Consider the following 17647-nt stretch of genomic DNA (forward strand, 5'->3'; position numbering starts at 1 on the left):
GCGGCCTCCTCACAAGCCGCTTCCGCCGCTTATTATCCTCTCATTACGTGTGATCTCATTGTCTGGGGACCTTGGGCGCAATGATGCACCATTGTTCAACTGGAATGCGAACACGTCACATCGTGCGATGGTGGACTTTACCTAGCCTTATCATTCGCTGCCTGTCGCCTGCCACCACTGCCACCGTTGTATCGAGGGGCATCCACGAGTGAACGATGTGGGCAATGCGACGCCGCCCCCTCTGTATTGTTGAGAACCCGGTCAGGACTGTGCTGGATTCTGGTCCTTGACCGCTGTTCACGATCTTTCCGCCTGACCCTTCCAGCACCCAGTGCTAGGGGCGGGCGGGCCTCTGCCTGCTCTGCAGTTTCGGCTTGCGGCATGCGTACGGGCTTGGTGCGCGCCACTCCCAATAATGGGAAAGGGTGCCGCGTGATGTAACTGTCGAGGAGCAAACGCTGCACGTGACCTGTGTGGCACACTTGTGTAGCGTGTGGCATGTGGCATAGCAGACGCGTGCGCTTGATAGCCGCCCGACGAAGCGGCTCTGCACGGTTCGTGGGAAGTACGCCCTCGCTAGGTCACAGCCATTGGTCCTCGCAACATAATTGCGCCACGGCATGCGGCGTGCCACCGATTTTGAGAAGCTCACATTCTACCTGCGGTACGGCCATACTCCGACCGCGCATCAGTCGGTTGCTCCATTTGCCCGCAGCAGAGACCGTTTACAGCATCCTTGTCCTTAGATGGCGTAGTTCTTAGACTGCGCCTTCTAAGGCAAGTCGCCCACCACTGCGAGGACGCCTGTGCCCAACTACGATGGGTTGCTCCCTCTTTCGCTCTGTCTTGCCGACTGGGCAGATGTGGGCTCGGGTACTCATTGTTACGCATGTCGGCTCTGCGAGTTCCCGCCCGTCTCCTCTTACTCTTGTCCTGGTTCTCGCTGCATATTGAACGAGTCACTTTTCGACGTTCAGGTTGTGTTTCTCGTCATGCCCAGTTTGCGGCATACTCCGCGTCTCCACTCTATTTGGCCGTCCGCGTTGTCCTAGTAGTGAGCTTCGCGATGAGGGGACCATGGAGCCAAGGGTCGAGTCGCAGGGCCGAAAGCAACCACTGAGCTCGCGTGACACCCCCAGCGCTCGTCTCGGGCAATGGGGGCGCTGGCGAAGTGCAGAACAGACTCTAGCATGAACCGAGCGGTCGACTGACCTCACAGCCACAGGGCCATTTTCATGGAGCTCTTTTACATCCGTTTCCCTGCTCCTGCACGCACAGGCCGCTGCAGCACGAAGCATGGCGCCGACTAAAGCAGCGCGCCAACAGTTTCCATGCGCAGAACCCAGCACTCAAGGCCGCTTAGCTCAGCTGGTTAGAGCATTGTACTAATACGCAGACGCGTATCAGCATATGCAAAGGTCGGCAGTTCGATCCTGTCAGTGGTCAGCTTCCTCCAGTAACACGGAGGAGTTCATCTTTTGACGCAAAGAGGAGTTTGAGAGGTTGGAAGAAAACGCGGAAGAGATCGGCGGACGAGCGTGGCTGTGCCACGAGGCGTGCCTGTTTTCTTGACCCTTTCTACAATATCCATACCTTCCCTTGTTCCTGACAGGTGCCTGAGTTTATTGTGTGTGTGATCGTCGCAGTGCTTGCAATCCTCAGCATCATCTGGCGAGAGGCAGATGTACCCGGCGTATCGGTCAGTCCAGGAGGGATTGCTCATGGTGAAAGCAGGAGGGAACTTGCTGACTTCCGACTGCACTGGCTGCTGACTCAATCTCTCTGTGTTAAGCAGTGAGAGCCTGGCGACATCGGGCCGCGACTTGTCAATCACGAGAACACTCACGCCGGCGGCCACGGGGTTGACGGACTTTTCGGGCCCCGAGCAGCCTAGTACATGTTAAGCGGCATCCGCCGTGAGCTGCGGATCGTGAGCATAGCAATCAGACCGACGGCTTACGGACGGCATTGGTGGACGTCAAAGTTGATAGCCGAGGTCACGCGGCACAGCGAGGTCACGAGTAGCAGTGACGGCTGCCTCGTGACGCGAGTCACGAGATCAAGATCTCACAGAGACCGTTCAGACGAGCTGACATCCATCCTGCATTTCACTCAATGTCGGCTGACACTATGCGCGCCACAGTGACTCTCCCCAGTCCCCAGATCTGACATCATGATAGCTGATCAGACAGACGTGTGACGCGCTGCTGAACGTTAGCTCGTAGTTCGCGCAAGCTTTGTGACATGGCAGGGTTCCCTGAATCATTCAAGCGACACAAACTTCAGTCAGCTTTGCTAACTGCGTATGATCATCGAAGCTGACAACCCCCAAGCTGAGACTGCTCCAATCTTTTTGGCTTCAGGACTTCTGCCGAGTGTCAAAACTGTCGCGAGCACCTGACAACTACAAGTTCGCTGACCTCACAAGCGCCTGGATAGCGCGACCATCATCCTCGCATCAGCAAAACATGGGACGAGCGTCGCAACCAACCGAGATTACACTGAATGCGTACCTCTCAGAGCTCAGCCTTGCCTAGGGGCAAGGCATGACGCCGTGCGGAATGCAGCACGAGCTACAGACTGCGCCGAGGCAAGTGGGGAGATCAACGAAGATGGCAAGCGATATCATCAGTTTTCGGGCGGAATCTGCCACTTTCTGCGGACTCCTCTGTCGCGACTGGCGAGGATCTGATGTCACAGTCCTTGGGGCATGCACGGGTAGTAAAATGAGTAGGACCTTCTACGAAAAACATAGCATGGCGTATGACGCGCATCACCGTCACTCGTCTTTGCACACCGCGTTTGGCTTTTCTTCCAAGCGAGCTGACTGCGGCTCGGTTCAGTTTCGGCAGTCACCAACCTCCCTCTCGTTTGTTCAAGTCACGCGTACACGTATATCGGAGCTGGTCAGCCCTTGGCGAGGTCCACTGTTCCGCGTAGACCGGAGCATCTGAGGAACGGACGTAGCCCATCTGTCCCGTCCACCCGCCGATGGTGCAGGTGTTCTTGGCACGGCCGGTGGTCTGACCCGTGTCTCCAGATTCTCAGCGATAGGCCACGTTTGGCATTGTGACATCGCTTGGCTACGGCATGCAGACCCGGATGCATGCGTCGACATGACATCCATGCGTCGTATCACAACAGCGGAGGAGTAGGACCGTTTCGTCATTCCAGAATCAGTTGCTCGTTTTGCACTTGCCAAGCGATAAGGCGTTTGGGCTGTCATCAGTATCCTGTACGTGATCAGCGGAAATGCCAAGCCGCTCTCGCGTCAGACATGGGACATGCGTGCAATCGGATCTGTTCTCGCTTGGCTCGCGTTCGGATCAAGAACATCACTCAGGGGTGACCCACAAGGCCCATTCTCCGGATGACCTCGCCGGCTCGGTGTGAATATCGGCATTGCCTCGTGTGCGGTGACGAGCAAGTGCAGCTGACGCGATGACAATGCCTCAACGAGGAACACAGCGCCTCTGCTGACAGTTCGCGACGTAACGAGAAACGGGCGGTGGCCCCCGCAGCAGCCTTGGCGCGTCTGCAGGATCTCGCATGCGTCGGGCGGCTCGCGTCGACATTCACCCCGGCTCACGTCCACCATGATCCGGACTCCAAAGCTTTGCAGCCAGCCTCATCAATAACCAGCCGAGGACCAGGAACCGGGGTCCAGTGGGCAATGCTGTGGCGATGATTGCTCGCTTGCCCGCTGACCGCATAATGTGAATTGTGGTTAGTGATCGAAGGGAGTCCAGGCTACGGAGGCTCCACCCCGCCTCGGTTCCAGATGGCATGTGGCGCGGGGCCATGCGGGGCGAGGCATGCAAAACGGCCGATCACGAGGTCACCGTTGCCCGTCACCTGCCACATGCTGCTGACTGGCCAATCTCTAAGCATCCCGTTCCAAACTAGGGCAGCCTAGCATCTCACTTCCTCGGAAGCGATTCGAAATGCGGTTTGACAGAACGGTACGCCGCGCTATCGTGACCGCTTCATTGGATGCTTGCCTCCAACAGCTCCACATGAACCACGCGCCGGTTGTCGATCATTGAGGTGCGGAAATTCCGGGCTGACCGGCGCCAGCCTTGCCGATCACAGCTCCGAGCGCCAAGAGCGCTGGCTGCCGCCAGTGCCGCTCGACTCTCCCATCTGGCAAGCGCCAATCCGCACATTGTATGCACATGCGGATGCGGACCTCGCGGCAAGCATTGCCCAATCGTCCACTTGCAGCGGTCATTGCGGGTGGGAATCGCACGGAGTGGCGCCGTCACTGACTACCGTCCGAAGATGACGCCATGCGTGCGGAGACCTGCACAAACCCGGTTGGTCGCGGTACCGACATGGAGCTTTCATCGATGCTGATGCGCTAGCCTCAACCCGACGCGGCGACGTGTCACCGTATCTGTATCATGTGAGCCCGATCATGTGGCACGGGTCGATCGTGACTCGTATGTGTGTGCTCACGTGTCGCTCCACAAGCGATTGCGCTATAGCTACACGCTCCATGTGATCACTTCAAGCATGCGTTGTCGCCGGCGGCCTGCCTTTCAGCTCGTGCGGTCAGTCCGCTCCGGTCGGAGCGTCGCCGCGTTGACACTTCGGCACCTCGGCACCTCGGCACTCGGGCGCTTGTCTACTCCGCTCCGGTGTCCGATCCGATCAGGTGACGTCCCCGTGACCAGCCCCACCCCGAGTGAGATGTGAGTGGCTGCACGGGCCGCAGTTTTCTCAGCCGCGCGCGGTGTTGATGACCGCGCTGACATTGACCGCTTGCTGTGCAGGGACGTTGGGCATGATGTGAGAACCTCAATGTTCCAGAGGCCCGTGGAGGTGAGTTTTTGCAGTTCTCACTCGTCCGTGATGAATAACATGTTGTACATTGTGCCACACAAGCACTGAGTCCCTGCCGGCCTGCAAACGGCCTCTGTGATGCCGACTTTCCCTCGCCACTTAGAGTCCCAGCGACTATTCCGCCGGTAGGGCAGTCACTCCGTTGTATTACGCATAAGGATCCGTCTGCGGCTTTCATCCATGTTAGCAGGACAGGACAAATACCGGATACTCCACAGGATGAGGGGCGAGTGTGGCAGCAGAGCGAACGTGGCGGTTGGAGCGACCTGCCTCAGTTCACCAACCTATGAGCGGCTGATCTTCCGGCATCTGATGTAGCTCTAGTCTGGGGTCAGTTGAGCCCGGTCTGAGTTTGAAATTGCGCTTCAACGTTGCAGGTGACCGCTCGTCCTGCTCGGACGACCACCACCGCACAGCGAGTTTGGAAGATTGCTGCGATGGAGGAAGCCCGGACGTCCAGTCGCTGCACAGATGATGGTCATGGCACATGCCTCCGATGACCAACAGCGCACTGCATCACCGCCTATCGCTCCGACGGTTCCGCTTAGTGCCCCGCTGCCTACCGCCGCTTAACACGGAAGCGCGCGTCGGGAGCGCTCCTGGATGACCGCTATCGGGCGCCTTTCACCGCGCTTCTTCTCAAATGACCTGAGATGGCCGCGCGATGCCGGGCACATGTCAGCTCACATGCTCCGTGACTGATCACGAGGTCGAGTTCGCTCGCGGGATACGCATACTTGACATATTTCGCTCCGATGACCGCATCAGCTCCGAACATCAGGCCGAGTGGAGAAGCCAACCGGGACAAATCTAAATTTCTCACCAGTCCATTGTGTGCATGCGCTGATAACAATTGCTGCATCACTCCGATCACATGCTCAGCTGCATGCTGGGAGAAGGCCTGACCTATGTGGGGTGATCTGTTTGCCTGGTGGAGCGCGAACAATTTCACAAGGTCACCTAGCCCACTCTATTAGATATTGAGCTCACGTCTTGTCCCTGAAGAGCGCTGCATGCGTCCAGAGTGCGATCACACGACTACTAGACATAGTGGCTCAATATCTGTAATTTCTCGCCGCGCTTATCTGAATTCCGCTCCACCGCAGACTACTTGTCCGTTCTGGACACCTCGGATGCCGATCAGTCGATTCCATATCCCCAAACTACGCCGAGCGCTATTGCCCGCCCCCGCCTGACTCCGCAGCTCTCGGCCCCATGCGTCACAATATGTCACGATGCGGAGCGCTCCACGCTCCAATACCCATCACGCCTGGCCTTGCCGTGTCATCACCCCGCGGCCGTCACATTCTGATAACGGGTGTGCGATTTTCCGGGCTGTGAGCAATTTATGGCCAATCAGTCTGTCTCGACGAGCGGCGCTATTGTCGTCGCCATCGTCGACTGGTATGGTCGTTTCGGCGACACCGTTGCCTTGATGAGAACAGACTAGTGGGCGGGCTTGTCTTCCAATCTTGTGGATATGTGCAATTGTTGGGCCACCTGGACCTCTGACAAGTCCCGGTGACATATCGTCTCCCCGAGGATTGCCTTCTCAACGCTGGGAGGAGGGGCCAAGACGTGCCACATCTTCCGGGTGACACGTCTTCAAGCCTTCTGCATGTGGGATGCTTGGGATACCTGTCTAGCCTTCGTCCATTTCTTCCCATCGAAGCCTTGACCCCGCCGGTTCACAAAACTCTCAACACATCAAAACGACAACGACCTGATTCGAACAGGCGCTCCCGAAGGAAATTGATGTAGACATGCGTTCTAGTCAATCGCGTTAACCACTCCGCCACGTTGCCGATGGAAGATGGGGCAGGCAGGGAGGATGTCCCTCGGGTGGTGTGGGCGATTTGGAGCTGAGTGATCGTATCGTGAGTTTCCATGTACGGGAGGTGAACCCGCTGCTGGTGTGGGGACTCTTTGGACGTCGCGCGGAGCTGTGTAATCTGCAACAGTGTGTTAAACGGAGCGGCACTGCGGCGCCCGTCGCTGGCCTGAACCAGTAATCAGTAATCGAGAGTCTTGTGAGCGATCACGTGAAAACACGGAGCAAAGCTACTCCGCTCGGGTTGCACCGCCTCAGTAACGACGAGTTGGATGCGGCATGTATCTTTCGTTAATCCAATCTCTGTCAAGTGTCAACTCTTATTGAGATAATCGTATGGACATTCCCTCTTTCATACGACCTCGTGTAGGCCGGCCAGTTTGACTGACTTCAGTGATGTCTGAACTTCAGACAGTCATCTCATTGCCTGCATTACATGACCTGCTTCTTGCTATGTTACGGACGTGTGCTCAGATGTCTGCGCATCAGTGACTGTTCGGGGTGAGGGGAGAGGTTTGTGAGTCCAATGCCGCACTCGACATCCCTGTCTCCTAGCACGTCATTGCACCACAGTCCCCGCCTCATTACTGCCATTCTCTTCTCCTCTCTTCTCATTCAACTCACATAACTCAAGCACAGCAGCCCCGCTTCGATGGGCACTGCTTGCACTTGCAGTTGCTGCATTTGCAGTTGGCCTCGCAGCCACAGCTCTCGCCAGGCGACTCGCAGCTAATGTTAGCAAATTCGATCACATCACCCGCCACTCCTCTCGCCTCAAGTCTCCTTTCCTCGGTCATTCTCGGTGGAGGCGACAAGGCAGCGAGCGCCGCCTACCACCCACACCCCTAGGTCCGCACTCGCGTCCCACATGTCCAAGGAGCTGGCCATCATGCATCACTCGTTCGCACCACCATCACACCACTCCATCAAACCGTCGAGAGCTAAGAGGTGCCCAAGCGTTCGTATATGGACTCACTGGCAATCCTTGGTCTGCTTCGATGGGCAAGAGGGGCACTTGCACTCCGCGCACTGGCAGCTGGCGCCGGGCTGCTCGCACCTGTATGTCAGTTTGAATACACTCTCGCCGCCTGGCGCGTGGCCAAAGCATTACTCGCCGGCTCGGCCAGTGCGGTGCAACCTGCACCTCACGTTGCCAGACGCCTTCACGCTTCCTGCTCACTCCCACGCTGCCTTCCCAGCCATCTCGACTCACTTGCAAGCAGCGGCTTTCTTCGACGGGCACGAGGGGCACTTGCAGTCGGCGCATTTGCAACCGTCGGCACACTTGCAGCTCTCGCCAGGCTGGGAGCAGCTGTCTGTCAGAACGTTCCCGAGTCTGCAGTGCCCATCTACGCTCTCCACCAGACGGTCACCGCGCCATAACGAAGTGCCAAGTTTGCTAGGCTGATGCCTTTCACTTCCCCGGCTCCACACCCTCCCAGACCCCTCCTCAAGTCACTAGACTCACCTGCAGGCCACCGCCTGGTTCGCTGGGCACGAGGGGCAGTCGCACGAGCCCGTGCACTTGCCACCACACTCGCACTGAGCAGTTGGCGTCTTGGGGTCACACGCGCAGGCCATGGTTAACTAGACTGTTGCGGGGGGAGTTGATAGAGGGTGAAAGAGGGTAAGAGTGAGATGCAGATGAGCGTGAGGGAGACGTTAAAAGCTGAGGACGGAGTCAAGCGACAACTGAGTTCGAGTTGAAGGGGCGACCGCACAAAAGGCTCACCGGTCACCGAGGTGCGTCAGGTGGGCGGCGGAAATGCCTCACACGGATCGGCAGAGCGTGCGTGGCGTAACGTCACTCCTCGCGGAAAATTCCCGGGTGACGGAGATGCCCCTTACTCCGCACCTCCACTCCAGACGACAGCAATCTCAATGAAAGTTCCTTAGAACCAACTTTCAACTCACGTCGAACGATTCACGATGCGCCGTGCCGCGCGGCGGCCCCTTGCGCGTATTTCTCCCCAGCTTCGTACTGGTACGCGGGCACTCACAGTTTCGGCGCACACTCTTGAGCATCCGACGCCCGCATCGCTCGAGACCCACCTCTCCAGTCTTCCCTGCAACAGCACCCTCCTCTTCACCCTCAGCACGTCTATCCAGTCGGTAGACGTCGGCCCCCTCTTGTCCCTCCTCCACTCCTTCCCCTCGTCCTACTCTCTCCCATCCTCAGCGACCGTGGGTTCGCACTCGCGACGAACCCACGTCGTCGGCTCGTTCTACCAGTCGGCGACGCATACTCCGGAACTCGCGATCGCCGCCTTCTCCCCGGACGTGGAGGAGGGCGAGCGTGTGCGCACGTTTTACTGCGAGGCAAGTGGACGCGCTCCGGCTAGCGTGGGGCGATGGTACCGAACAGATGAGCCGGAGTGGCCCGAAGACGAGCGAGGGGATGCCGTTGGCGAGCTTGAGGGCGTGCTGGGCGAGAAGGGGTGGGAGGGCGTGTGGGCCGCCAGGGGCGACGAGGCAAAGATCGAACTTGGCCAGGACACTCAGAGTATTGTGGTGCTCACGGATGGAACCCCGTCGCCTGTGCTTCGGGCGCTAGGCGCGTACAAGGCTACGACGGTGAGCTGTCTTAACACGCCCCCACTGACGCCCAGACAGGCCTTGTTGCCGCTGCAACGCCCTTCCTCACAGGAAGACCATATACTCTCTTCCACGGAGGCCAGGTTTACGGTGGGGGCAGCGTCGGGCTGGGGATCACGCGTCCCTGCAGCGCCGGGATCGAGTATGGTGTCGAGGCGCTAGATGTGCCGACTAAGGTCGCTGGGTGAGTATTGGCATCAATTGGAGGGGCTGGGGAGGTTCTGATGGACACCGAAGAGTCGAAGAGAGGCTAGAGTTGGTTATGGAGTCCGAGGACGACCTCAAGCTATCCGAGGGGGGCCATATGAAGTGGACGGAGCCATGGCAAGACGATGACCGTTCGGGTCCTCCCCCCCCCACTCCACCACAACGCACGTCACGGACATCTTTGCTCACACCAGCGCACGGGGCAATCTACTCCTCTCGTTTGACGGGCGTAACCCTAACCCGACGCAATGCCTCATTGCCGCGCTGCAGGCACGCGATGGCAAGGGGCGGAGCGGTATAACCAAGGACGAAGAGTTCTACCTTGCAATCATGGAGCCGGGGGTAAGTTGATTGCGCTCGCATAGCGGAGCGGAGACCATCACTACGTGTCGTCCAGCTGAACGGGCTCGACACGAGCTCCTAATGGATAGCATCTCACCTTACCTTCCGTTGCCCCAGCTCACACCAGTCCCCAACGCCCCGCGTAGTCCGCATCCTCTCAGGCGACCCCTCCCGTGGCTCAATCTCGCTGGAGACAGAACAACCGCTGTATCCGGGCCAGTTCGTGCAGGTGAGCTTATTGGCCCATCAGACTAGGTCGGAATGGCAGCTTACAGCAGTTCATGTACCGCCCAACCGCCCCGCCCCCGCCCCAGCCACTAGCTGACATGCTTCGCTTCGCAGTGCTCCCGCGCACGGACGAGCTGGCACCCGCTCCGCGAACCGGCGAGCCAGTTACGCGCAAAGGCTTTATCGCTGCCAGCGAAGGCGGATTCGTGCACGGCCGCGAGCCGGCGATTTGCACGGTCGCTGGCGCGGTGCTTGGAGTTGGGTGGTGATGTGGAGGACGACGCGAGTTTCGTGTAGAGGGAGTGGTGTGGTGAGCAGCAGGTGTGGTAATGGAGGATTTGCCGAGGTTACGCCGGAGAACATGGAGCCTCGATCGCGATCGTTCCCGTCGCGCCACCACGCTCATCCGCTGTATGCGGGACATGTACCGCAGACATAAGAGGGAGTATCTATGAGTGTAGAGGGCGTGAGCTGTTGTGGCGCAAGCTCTGGCGTCAGCAACATGCCTCGACGGGCCATCACATGCCGGCGTCACCACGGGGTCAACCCTGTGTTGAGTATTATACTTGGCCGTCACCTCGCAGGCATTGCACACTCGGCGGACCTCGGTGTCCTCTCGGCCACGTCGTGCCGAATGCTACATCGTTCACCTCTCCGCCTTCTCTCCGCACCAGATACGGACATCTGCTGTCGGTGGCGTTCTCCCACCCTTCCAGGTATCCGAGGGGTTAAGCACCACTCAAGCTCCGTTTCGGGCCTAGTAGTGCAATACAATCATGGGGTAACATCGTTTCACATGGTATTCCGCCGATGACCAGACAGAGTTGTCGCTGGTGCTGGCCAAGTCCGAAAGCCAATCACCGGGCCTTCCCCATCCCGCCGCTCCGCTCACGCCCGCAGACCGCCAGCCGAATGCCGCTGGCCGTGGACCACGGGCCTCGCCACCAAATCCGGGGCCTTGAACACCTCACACTTGCGCACACACCCTGCACAACCACACTAGCCCATGTGGCATCCCGGGAGTTCCACTTTTCTTCTCCCAGGGCTGTTGAAGTTACGACATGGCATGGGTTTCGGGCGGCGCGGGCGCGGTGACTACCGACGTACGCACGAGCTGACGTGTGGCATGGCGGCGTGGGCGGCATGGGCGGTAGGCCCTGCGTCGGTGGCGGTGGCGGTCGCCTTGGGTGTCAGCGAGGCGGGCTCCTGCACTCCTGCATGTCCTGGCTGGACGGCCAACCATAAATTTAACAGCAGCGCGGGCCGAGGAACCCAGCCAGACCAGAGATCCAGTCACTTTTGCCAGCGTGAGAGTGAGCCTGGCGCCTGAATCAAGCGAATCGTGCGAACAGACATGTATGGTCATGACCATGGCCACCACCATCCGCCAAATTCGGGCAGGGGTCAATCGGACGGGACGGACTCTGGGTCGGGCAGACGCCACACGTCCCGCATATCGGGCCCGCAATTCAGGTGCATGCGCCTTCTACTTCTTCTCGGCTGCTGTGGTGAGCCGAGGTTGCAGTGGGTGTGGTGAGTAGGTATGTGCGACGAGGATGCGAGGTGGATGGTTGTGAGCAGGAGAGATGGATGCTGGATGCTGGTACACATTTGCCGGAGTGGATCTGTAACACCATTCACCCGCACCCTGCTATGCATAGCGTTGTGGCGCGCTATGAGAATGAAAGAGAATGAAATGAGGGGTGGGGGACACGAGGGGGGCCAAGATATGCAGGAGCGGCGGCGGCAGGCACCGAGGGAGGAGGCAGAGCCAAGATTACAACTTTCCTGACCTTCCTGAGCTTATCCTGAGTCTGTATTGCGCGGGAACTTTGATGGCTCATGCTCATCCGGCCGTCGTCGCCAGGTCGCTGCAGGTGGCAGGTGGCAGGTGGCAGGTGGCCAGGTGGCCAGGTGGCTCAAACTGATCAAGCTTCGGCTTCTGGCCTGGCCACCTCGTTGCGCTACCGTTGCCCCGGGTCGCCTTCCGTGCTCTCCGCTGTCGTCTATCCCCGTCTCTCTCTTCTTCCATCTCTTCCATCTCATCTCCATCTCCAACTCTATATCCCTTCTCTCCTCGTTCTCGCCTTCGTTTCGGCCTCGCTCGCCACCAACGGCTTCGACAGCTCTCGCCCTCGCGGCAGAAAAATCGCGCTAGGCCCCCTCCCTCCTCCCCTCGCCCTCGCCCTCGCCCTCGCCCTCCACCCTCTCTAACCCACCTCGTTCCTTCACCCTTTCTACCACGGCCGTGCGTGCGACACCCCTGCCGCAGTAGCATTCCTGCACTCTTCGGTGAGTCCGTGCCGTCTGTGCGAGTGGTTCTCCATGATGGTTGTTGGGTGTTGGGTGTATGAGCTCGCGTGTACGAGTCTTGGCGTGACAGGACGATCCGCCGGGCTCTGCACATGCCAGTGATCCCGGGCCAATCAATCCGGGCAGATCACCCTCGGGCAGATCTCGCCTCGGGGAGATGGACGGCGGGCGGCAGGCGGATCTCTGATCGCTGTATCGCCGTATCGCCGTCCTCGCCCATGCTGCCCACACCGCCATGATCTGCATGCGTGTGTGTGTGTGTGTATGTGGATTCGCGGATCGCGGAAGGCATGGAAGGTGGCGAATGTGCAGAGTGCCCCCGAGCTGCCGCCGGAAGTGTGTGGAGACGGGATCAGCAGCTTCTCGAAGCTGGGGCGATGGGGCGACCGAAGAGATTGCCTGTCCGTGTACATGTCGCGCACGCCGAACGAACGCGGTGCTCCCCGCCCGAAATTCTGGGAGGAGTGCGTACGGCGTAGTGCGTATGCAGCGGGCTGAGCGGGGTGGAGAGACACATGGCCGCGGGCACACTAGCGGCGGCGGGCGCCGGGCGTGGGCGGCAGGTCCAAGGCCTTACTTGGACAAGCACCGAAGGGAGAGGCGGAAGCATATTTTTGCTGCCCGCCTCGAGTCTTGGGTTGGGCCGCGCACCGGCAAGCACACCTGGGGCCAGCATGGAAAGGGCAGGGAGTGCAACGTAACTTGTTCCCTGCGCAGCTCGATGCTCCGAGAACAGTCTCGTCACTGCATCGGATAGGGATGGGCAGCACGGGTGGGAGGGCAGTGGATCCGTGGAGGTGGATCAGTGAGGATCAAGAGGCCAAGAGGCGCGAGTTGCACGAGTGGGCGCGATTAGCATCGAGGTGCACACGTGTTGCGCGCTTGAAGTGTATCTGAGCAAGGTTTGCAACGACCACAGAGCGCGACGAGAGCGAGGAGGGGGGCCTTGATGGGCCTTAGACTGGGTGATGGGCATGATGGGGGCTTGGTGTGGGGGTGACGAATGAACACCCTGAGGCACTTGTGATCCTGGAGGCACGGCCGGTGACCATGGTGACTCTTGGCTCCTCCCCGAGCAAGCCGAGCAGTGCGAGCGGACCAGATGATGCTGAGAATGGCAACCGCCGTCGACGAGATCCAAAGCTTTGCTCAGAGCGCCTCAAGAGATCACTCGGTCCTGCGATCCTGCACTTGCTGCAAAGGATCCTTTTGTCGGTCCGCACTGGTCATCGTTGCTCGCTCCCAACTGGCATCCACTCGGCCTCATCCTCCTTTCGCTTTCTCTTCGCTCCTTCTTTCTCTTTTTCTCTCTCTCTTTATCTTTCTCTCTATCTCTCGCTCGTGCTTGCTCCCCTCCTCCTCTCCTCTCATCTACGCTCCTTCAACATTTACTCTAACACATAGCTTTCACAACAACCACCACTACCACCGCCACCCCCCCCCCACCCCGACCCCGGCCACGCGCCGCCCTCGTCCACCATGTCGAGCTCACACATCCTGCCGGACGGCACTCTCAACATGTCGGACCCTCTCGTCCAAGGTGAGTAGATACGCCGCAAACCTTCCCTCCCCTCGGTGCTAACGTCAACAGCAAACGAGAAGTTGGCCCAGTACTTCATGCAGGGAGCTGGCAACCCCGTCCCAATCAACCCCCTCCCCGGCGTTATCGTCGCCTCCATTCTCGTCTCCATCCTTGGATCATATGCCACCCTCCTCGTTCTGGGCCGCCGCACTTCTCCCCGAGGTATGCGCAACCTCGCCCTCCTTCTCCTTGCCGCCGTTTGCTTCGCCGCCGTTGCCGTCTGGGGCATGCACTTCGTCTCCATGATCTCCATTCGTCTCAACGCGACTCGAGGCCTTCCCGCAGTTGGTTTAGGCGGAAGCGGCATGGAGGTTGTGTGGTACATCACCGTGAGTGTCCCCGTGATAGCCGTTGTGATGGCCGTCAACGCCCCCGCGCCGCCTTCCCCGCCTTTATTCCGCAGGCGATCATATTTCTGACGCTGACCCCCAGTTCTCTCCAGGCATGACTGTACTATCACTCTTCGTCCCCCTCGTCGCAACAGCCTTCGCCTTCTGGTTCCTCGCATCCGAGGCCGAGTTCAGCTACTGGCGTGGTTCGGTCTCTGGTGTCATTGTTGGCCTAACCAGTGAGTCACCACACCACACACTTTTGCCGCCACCACCACCTTCTAACATTCCTCAGTTGGTCTCATGCACTACTCGGCTGCGTTCAAGCTTCCTTACCTCGCTCCAGAGTACAAGGCCGTCACCGTCGTCTTCGCCCTCATCCTTGCGTGTATCGCTGCTACCGTTGCCCTCGCTCTTTTCTTCCGTCTGCGTGAGCAGTGGCAGGACTCGTTCTGGAAGCGCTGCGTCTGTGCCGTCGCCCTTGCGACTGCCGTCTGCGGCATGCACTACCTCGGTCTCGGAGGCGCCCGCTACTTTGTCAAGCAGGACATTGCTCTAGAGGACAAGGGCGCCATCCTCAACTCGCCTACTCGTGGCCCCTGGGTTCTTCTCTCTGGCAAGTCTCAGGCGAACCGTCTCACCATCGCCATTGGCGTCATGTGCGCGTGCATTATTGCGCTTTCTGCAGCCATTGCCATCTTCGACTACCTCATTCGTCGTGACATTCGTAACAAGGCCCGTCACATTGTCGTCGCCAGCGCTGCCTTCGACCCCACCGGCAAGCTTCTTGTGCGCCACGACGGAACCATCCCCATGCAGATTATTCAGACGGACGCCGACCTCTCGCGCGTCCTGAACGAGTTGGACCCCCGTCGTCCCACTTTCCAGTGGCTCTACCAGCTCTCCTTCAACTGGCAGATTATCACTCCCTTTGTGCCTCGCATCCTGCGCGAGATTGCCAGCCGTGGCAAGAAGACCGAGGCCCCGCCTCCGCCCACCTCGGACCGCAGCATGAATCGCTCGATCTGGGAGCAGCTTCTTTTCCGCTCGCGTTTCGTCGAGGCCTGTGTCCTCCTTGCGCACCAGCTCGACCTCTCCATCGAGTCGCTCGGCGTCATGTTCGACCGCGTCCTCACTACCGGCACTCGCCAGCAGAACCCCGCCGAGAAGGCCCTCAATGACGAGCAGAACCTCAAGGGCGACGACGAGAGCTCGATTCACGGCATCACCGTTCAGCTGACCGCGTCGGAGGGCGTCATGCTCTTCATTGTCCGCACCATCGGCCACGGCACTCCGGCAGCGCACGACGTCCCGAACGCTGAGAAACTGCCCGGTGTGTCGACCGACAACATTGACTCGTACCTCGCTCGCGGCTACCGTCTCACCGAAACCCGCTTCTTCTCCAAGACCCTCGCCGACAACATGGGCGTCTCGAAGCAGGAGATGGATGTCTTCCTGTCTGCCTGCAAGACCTACGCCAAGCGTGGCACTCGCCCGGTCGTCCAGTCTGGCGGCGCTTACCTTGGTCTCTTTGGCGTCCGCCCAGCCTCGGACAATGGTCTCGACGTTCTCGTGTACAACTTTGCTCGTCACCAGATTCCTGCTTACCGCCTGCCCGACGTTGGCTACCCACTCTCGCCTAGCATGAGCGCCTTCATTCGCGACTGTGCCAATCTGTCCATGGCGGAGGTGCTACAGAGGTGCAACGATGCTGTCCAGGACGCTGAGAACTCGGACAACGACTCGACGTTGTCTCTGGACGAGACACTGTACGAGTTCCAGGCTGCCATTGCAGTAGCTGTCGAGGCTCTCACCACGGCGCTGCGCTGCTGGCCCGACCTTCCGGTTACCGCCCGTCTCTCGCCCGAAATTCTTGACCTGCCTACGTCGGACACGGACGACAAGCTGCCTGCTCAGATGATCATGTTTGAGGTTGTCCTGGGTGCTCCCGAGGCCCGCATTACTCCTGTGCAGTCTCGCGCATCCGGTGTTCAGGCTCCTGGTGTTCGCTCGGGCCGCCACGACTCTGACAAGCCCCCTCCCCCCTTCGTTTACACTCCTTACAACCTCTTCACGAAATCGCAGACCATGCTCATGCGCGCTCGTGGGCGCGCGGACTTTAACCGAGCCACCCAAGCTGACCTGGGGCGGTTGTACCCCTTCGTAGCCAACGATGTCGAGGCCGAGCTGCGCGAGGCTGAGGACAAGAAGTTCCGTCCCAGCGGCCGCTTCAACTCTCGCATGTCCAAGATTACCAAGGGTCTTTCGGTTGACACGTCTGGCCGTGCTCCCTCGTTCCGCGAGGGTGCGCACGAGATGCAGACACCAGTCTCACCAACATCTGAACTCGATGGCGAGTCTTCTTCTCCGGGCGGCAGCGCTAGCATCACGACGCTTATGGGAGCAGCTGTTCTACCCGCCGGTGTTCGCAAGGTCGGCGACGGATACGTGCGCAAGGCAAACTCGGTCAAGACGGACCGGTTCGAGGAGGAGGACGATGTGCGGTCGCAGCCCACGACTGATACACCGGGCCCGCCCGTGTACTCGGAGATCCGTGTCAAGACTGAAGGGTGGTACTCGCGCTCGATGCGGACAATGGAGCGCAACGACCGCGGCGGGTTGCTCAACGGCGTTGACTTGAGCGAGTAGAGGCAGGGCTAGAGTCGTGTGCAGCCAGGGGTGCAGCACACTTGGCCCCCCGTGTATTCAGTAGGCTTCTTCTTTCTGGGTAGTCTCTGGTGTGAACGAGACTTGGCAGCGTGCAGACTATAGTATTAATCCCGTATTTCAGCTCTACGCGCGAGCTCTTGTTCCACATAGCGCTTGATGTATACACTTTGTAATACCGGGAAGTGCGGGGACGAGGAGTGGAAGCGACGAGCACGGGGACTGGGTAGGGAGGTGAGCCGAGCAAGTAGCCAGGGTGATGACGAGAAGACAATCATCATGGTGGATCACAAATGGTGGACCCAAGAAGCAGCAAACTCTAACGACATTCCCGTGCGGGAATGTATACGGCACGAGGTAGTAACCACCCCCGTGTGCCTGTACCCCGGGCGCATTGGATGGGGGGTCTTTCGGCATGTCCTTCTGTGACAGCAACGGGACAATGGCGTGGCGTGAGAGCGATGAGCGGGAGGATATTCGGCCGTGACGAGTGAAGTGGGTGCGACGCGCTCTGCACTGTGCTCTGAAGCTGTAGCGCTATCCCGTCAACTCTTACTGAGCCGGCCCACAGCGCTGTTCACCTCGTGGGGTGCATACCGCTGTGGCTGGCCCAACTGCGCTTTGGGTGGGAAATCGGTGATATGCGTCGATTTGCCGAAAGCAGTGCTGTTCAGCTGGGCGGGTGGCAGGAGCCGGGGAGAGCCGTTC

General features: G+C 59.4%; 5 protein-coding genes across 5 annotated transcripts; 4 read left to right on the forward strand and 1 right to left on the reverse strand.

Annotated features, from left to right (window-relative positions):
- Positions 1 to 4281: 4281 nt before the first annotated feature.
- COLE_06960 (uncharacterized protein) lies at positions 4282 to 4893 on the forward strand (the record flags this gene model as incomplete). The annotated part of the gene is made up of 3 exons (XM_018419785.2): positions 4282 to 4316; positions 4365 to 4694; positions 4776 to 4893. The coding sequence occupies 3 exons, from the start codon at positions 4282 to 4284 to the stop codon at positions 4891 to 4893; spliced, it is 483 nt and encodes a 160-aa protein (XP_018276111.1).
- Positions 4894 to 7028: 2135 nt separating this feature from the next.
- On the reverse strand, positions 7029 to 8257 carry COLE_06961 (uncharacterized protein; the record flags this gene model as incomplete). Its single annotated transcript, XM_018424881.1, has 6 exons — positions 7029 to 7076; positions 7301 to 7405; positions 7511 to 7556; positions 7653 to 7733; positions 7890 to 7988; positions 8145 to 8257. 6 exons carry the CDS (start codon positions 8255 to 8257, stop codon positions 7029 to 7031), a joined length of 492 nt encoding a protein of 163 aa, XP_018276112.1.
- Positions 8258 to 8605: 348 nt separating this feature from the next.
- Positions 8606 to 10317, forward strand: COLE_06962 (uncharacterized protein; the record flags this gene model as incomplete). Its single annotated transcript, XM_018419786.2, has 5 exons — positions 8606 to 9250; positions 9286 to 9455; positions 9673 to 9820; positions 9948 to 10049; positions 10099 to 10317. 5 exons carry the CDS (start codon positions 8606 to 8608, stop codon positions 10315 to 10317), a joined length of 1284 nt encoding a protein of 427 aa, XP_018276113.1.
- Positions 10318 to 12596: 2279 nt separating this feature from the next.
- Positions 12597 to 13118, forward strand: COLE_06963 (uncharacterized protein; the record flags this gene model as incomplete). Its single annotated transcript, XM_018419787.2, has 1 exon — positions 12597 to 13118. The coding sequence occupies one exon, from the start codon at positions 12597 to 12599 to the stop codon at positions 13116 to 13118; it is 522 nt and encodes a 173-aa protein (XP_018276114.1).
- Positions 13119 to 13840: 722 nt separating this feature from the next.
- COLE_06964 (uncharacterized protein) lies at positions 13841 to 16921 on the forward strand (the record flags this gene model as incomplete). The annotated part of the gene is made up of 4 exons (XM_018425839.2): positions 13841 to 13901; positions 13953 to 14272; positions 14376 to 14511; positions 14568 to 16921. 4 exons carry the CDS (start codon positions 13841 to 13843, stop codon positions 16919 to 16921), a joined length of 2871 nt encoding a protein of 956 aa, XP_018276115.1.
- Positions 16922 to 17647: the final 726 nt, after the last annotated feature.

The sequence above is a fragment of the Cutaneotrichosporon oleaginosum genome (genome assembly GCF_008065305.1).
Source record: "Cutaneotrichosporon oleaginosum strain ATCC 20508 chromosome Unknown ATCC20508_contig06, whole genome shotgun sequence".
In the NCBI taxonomy this organism is placed as follows: Eukaryota; Fungi; Basidiomycota; class Tremellomycetes; order Trichosporonales; family Trichosporonaceae; genus Cutaneotrichosporon; species Cutaneotrichosporon oleaginosum.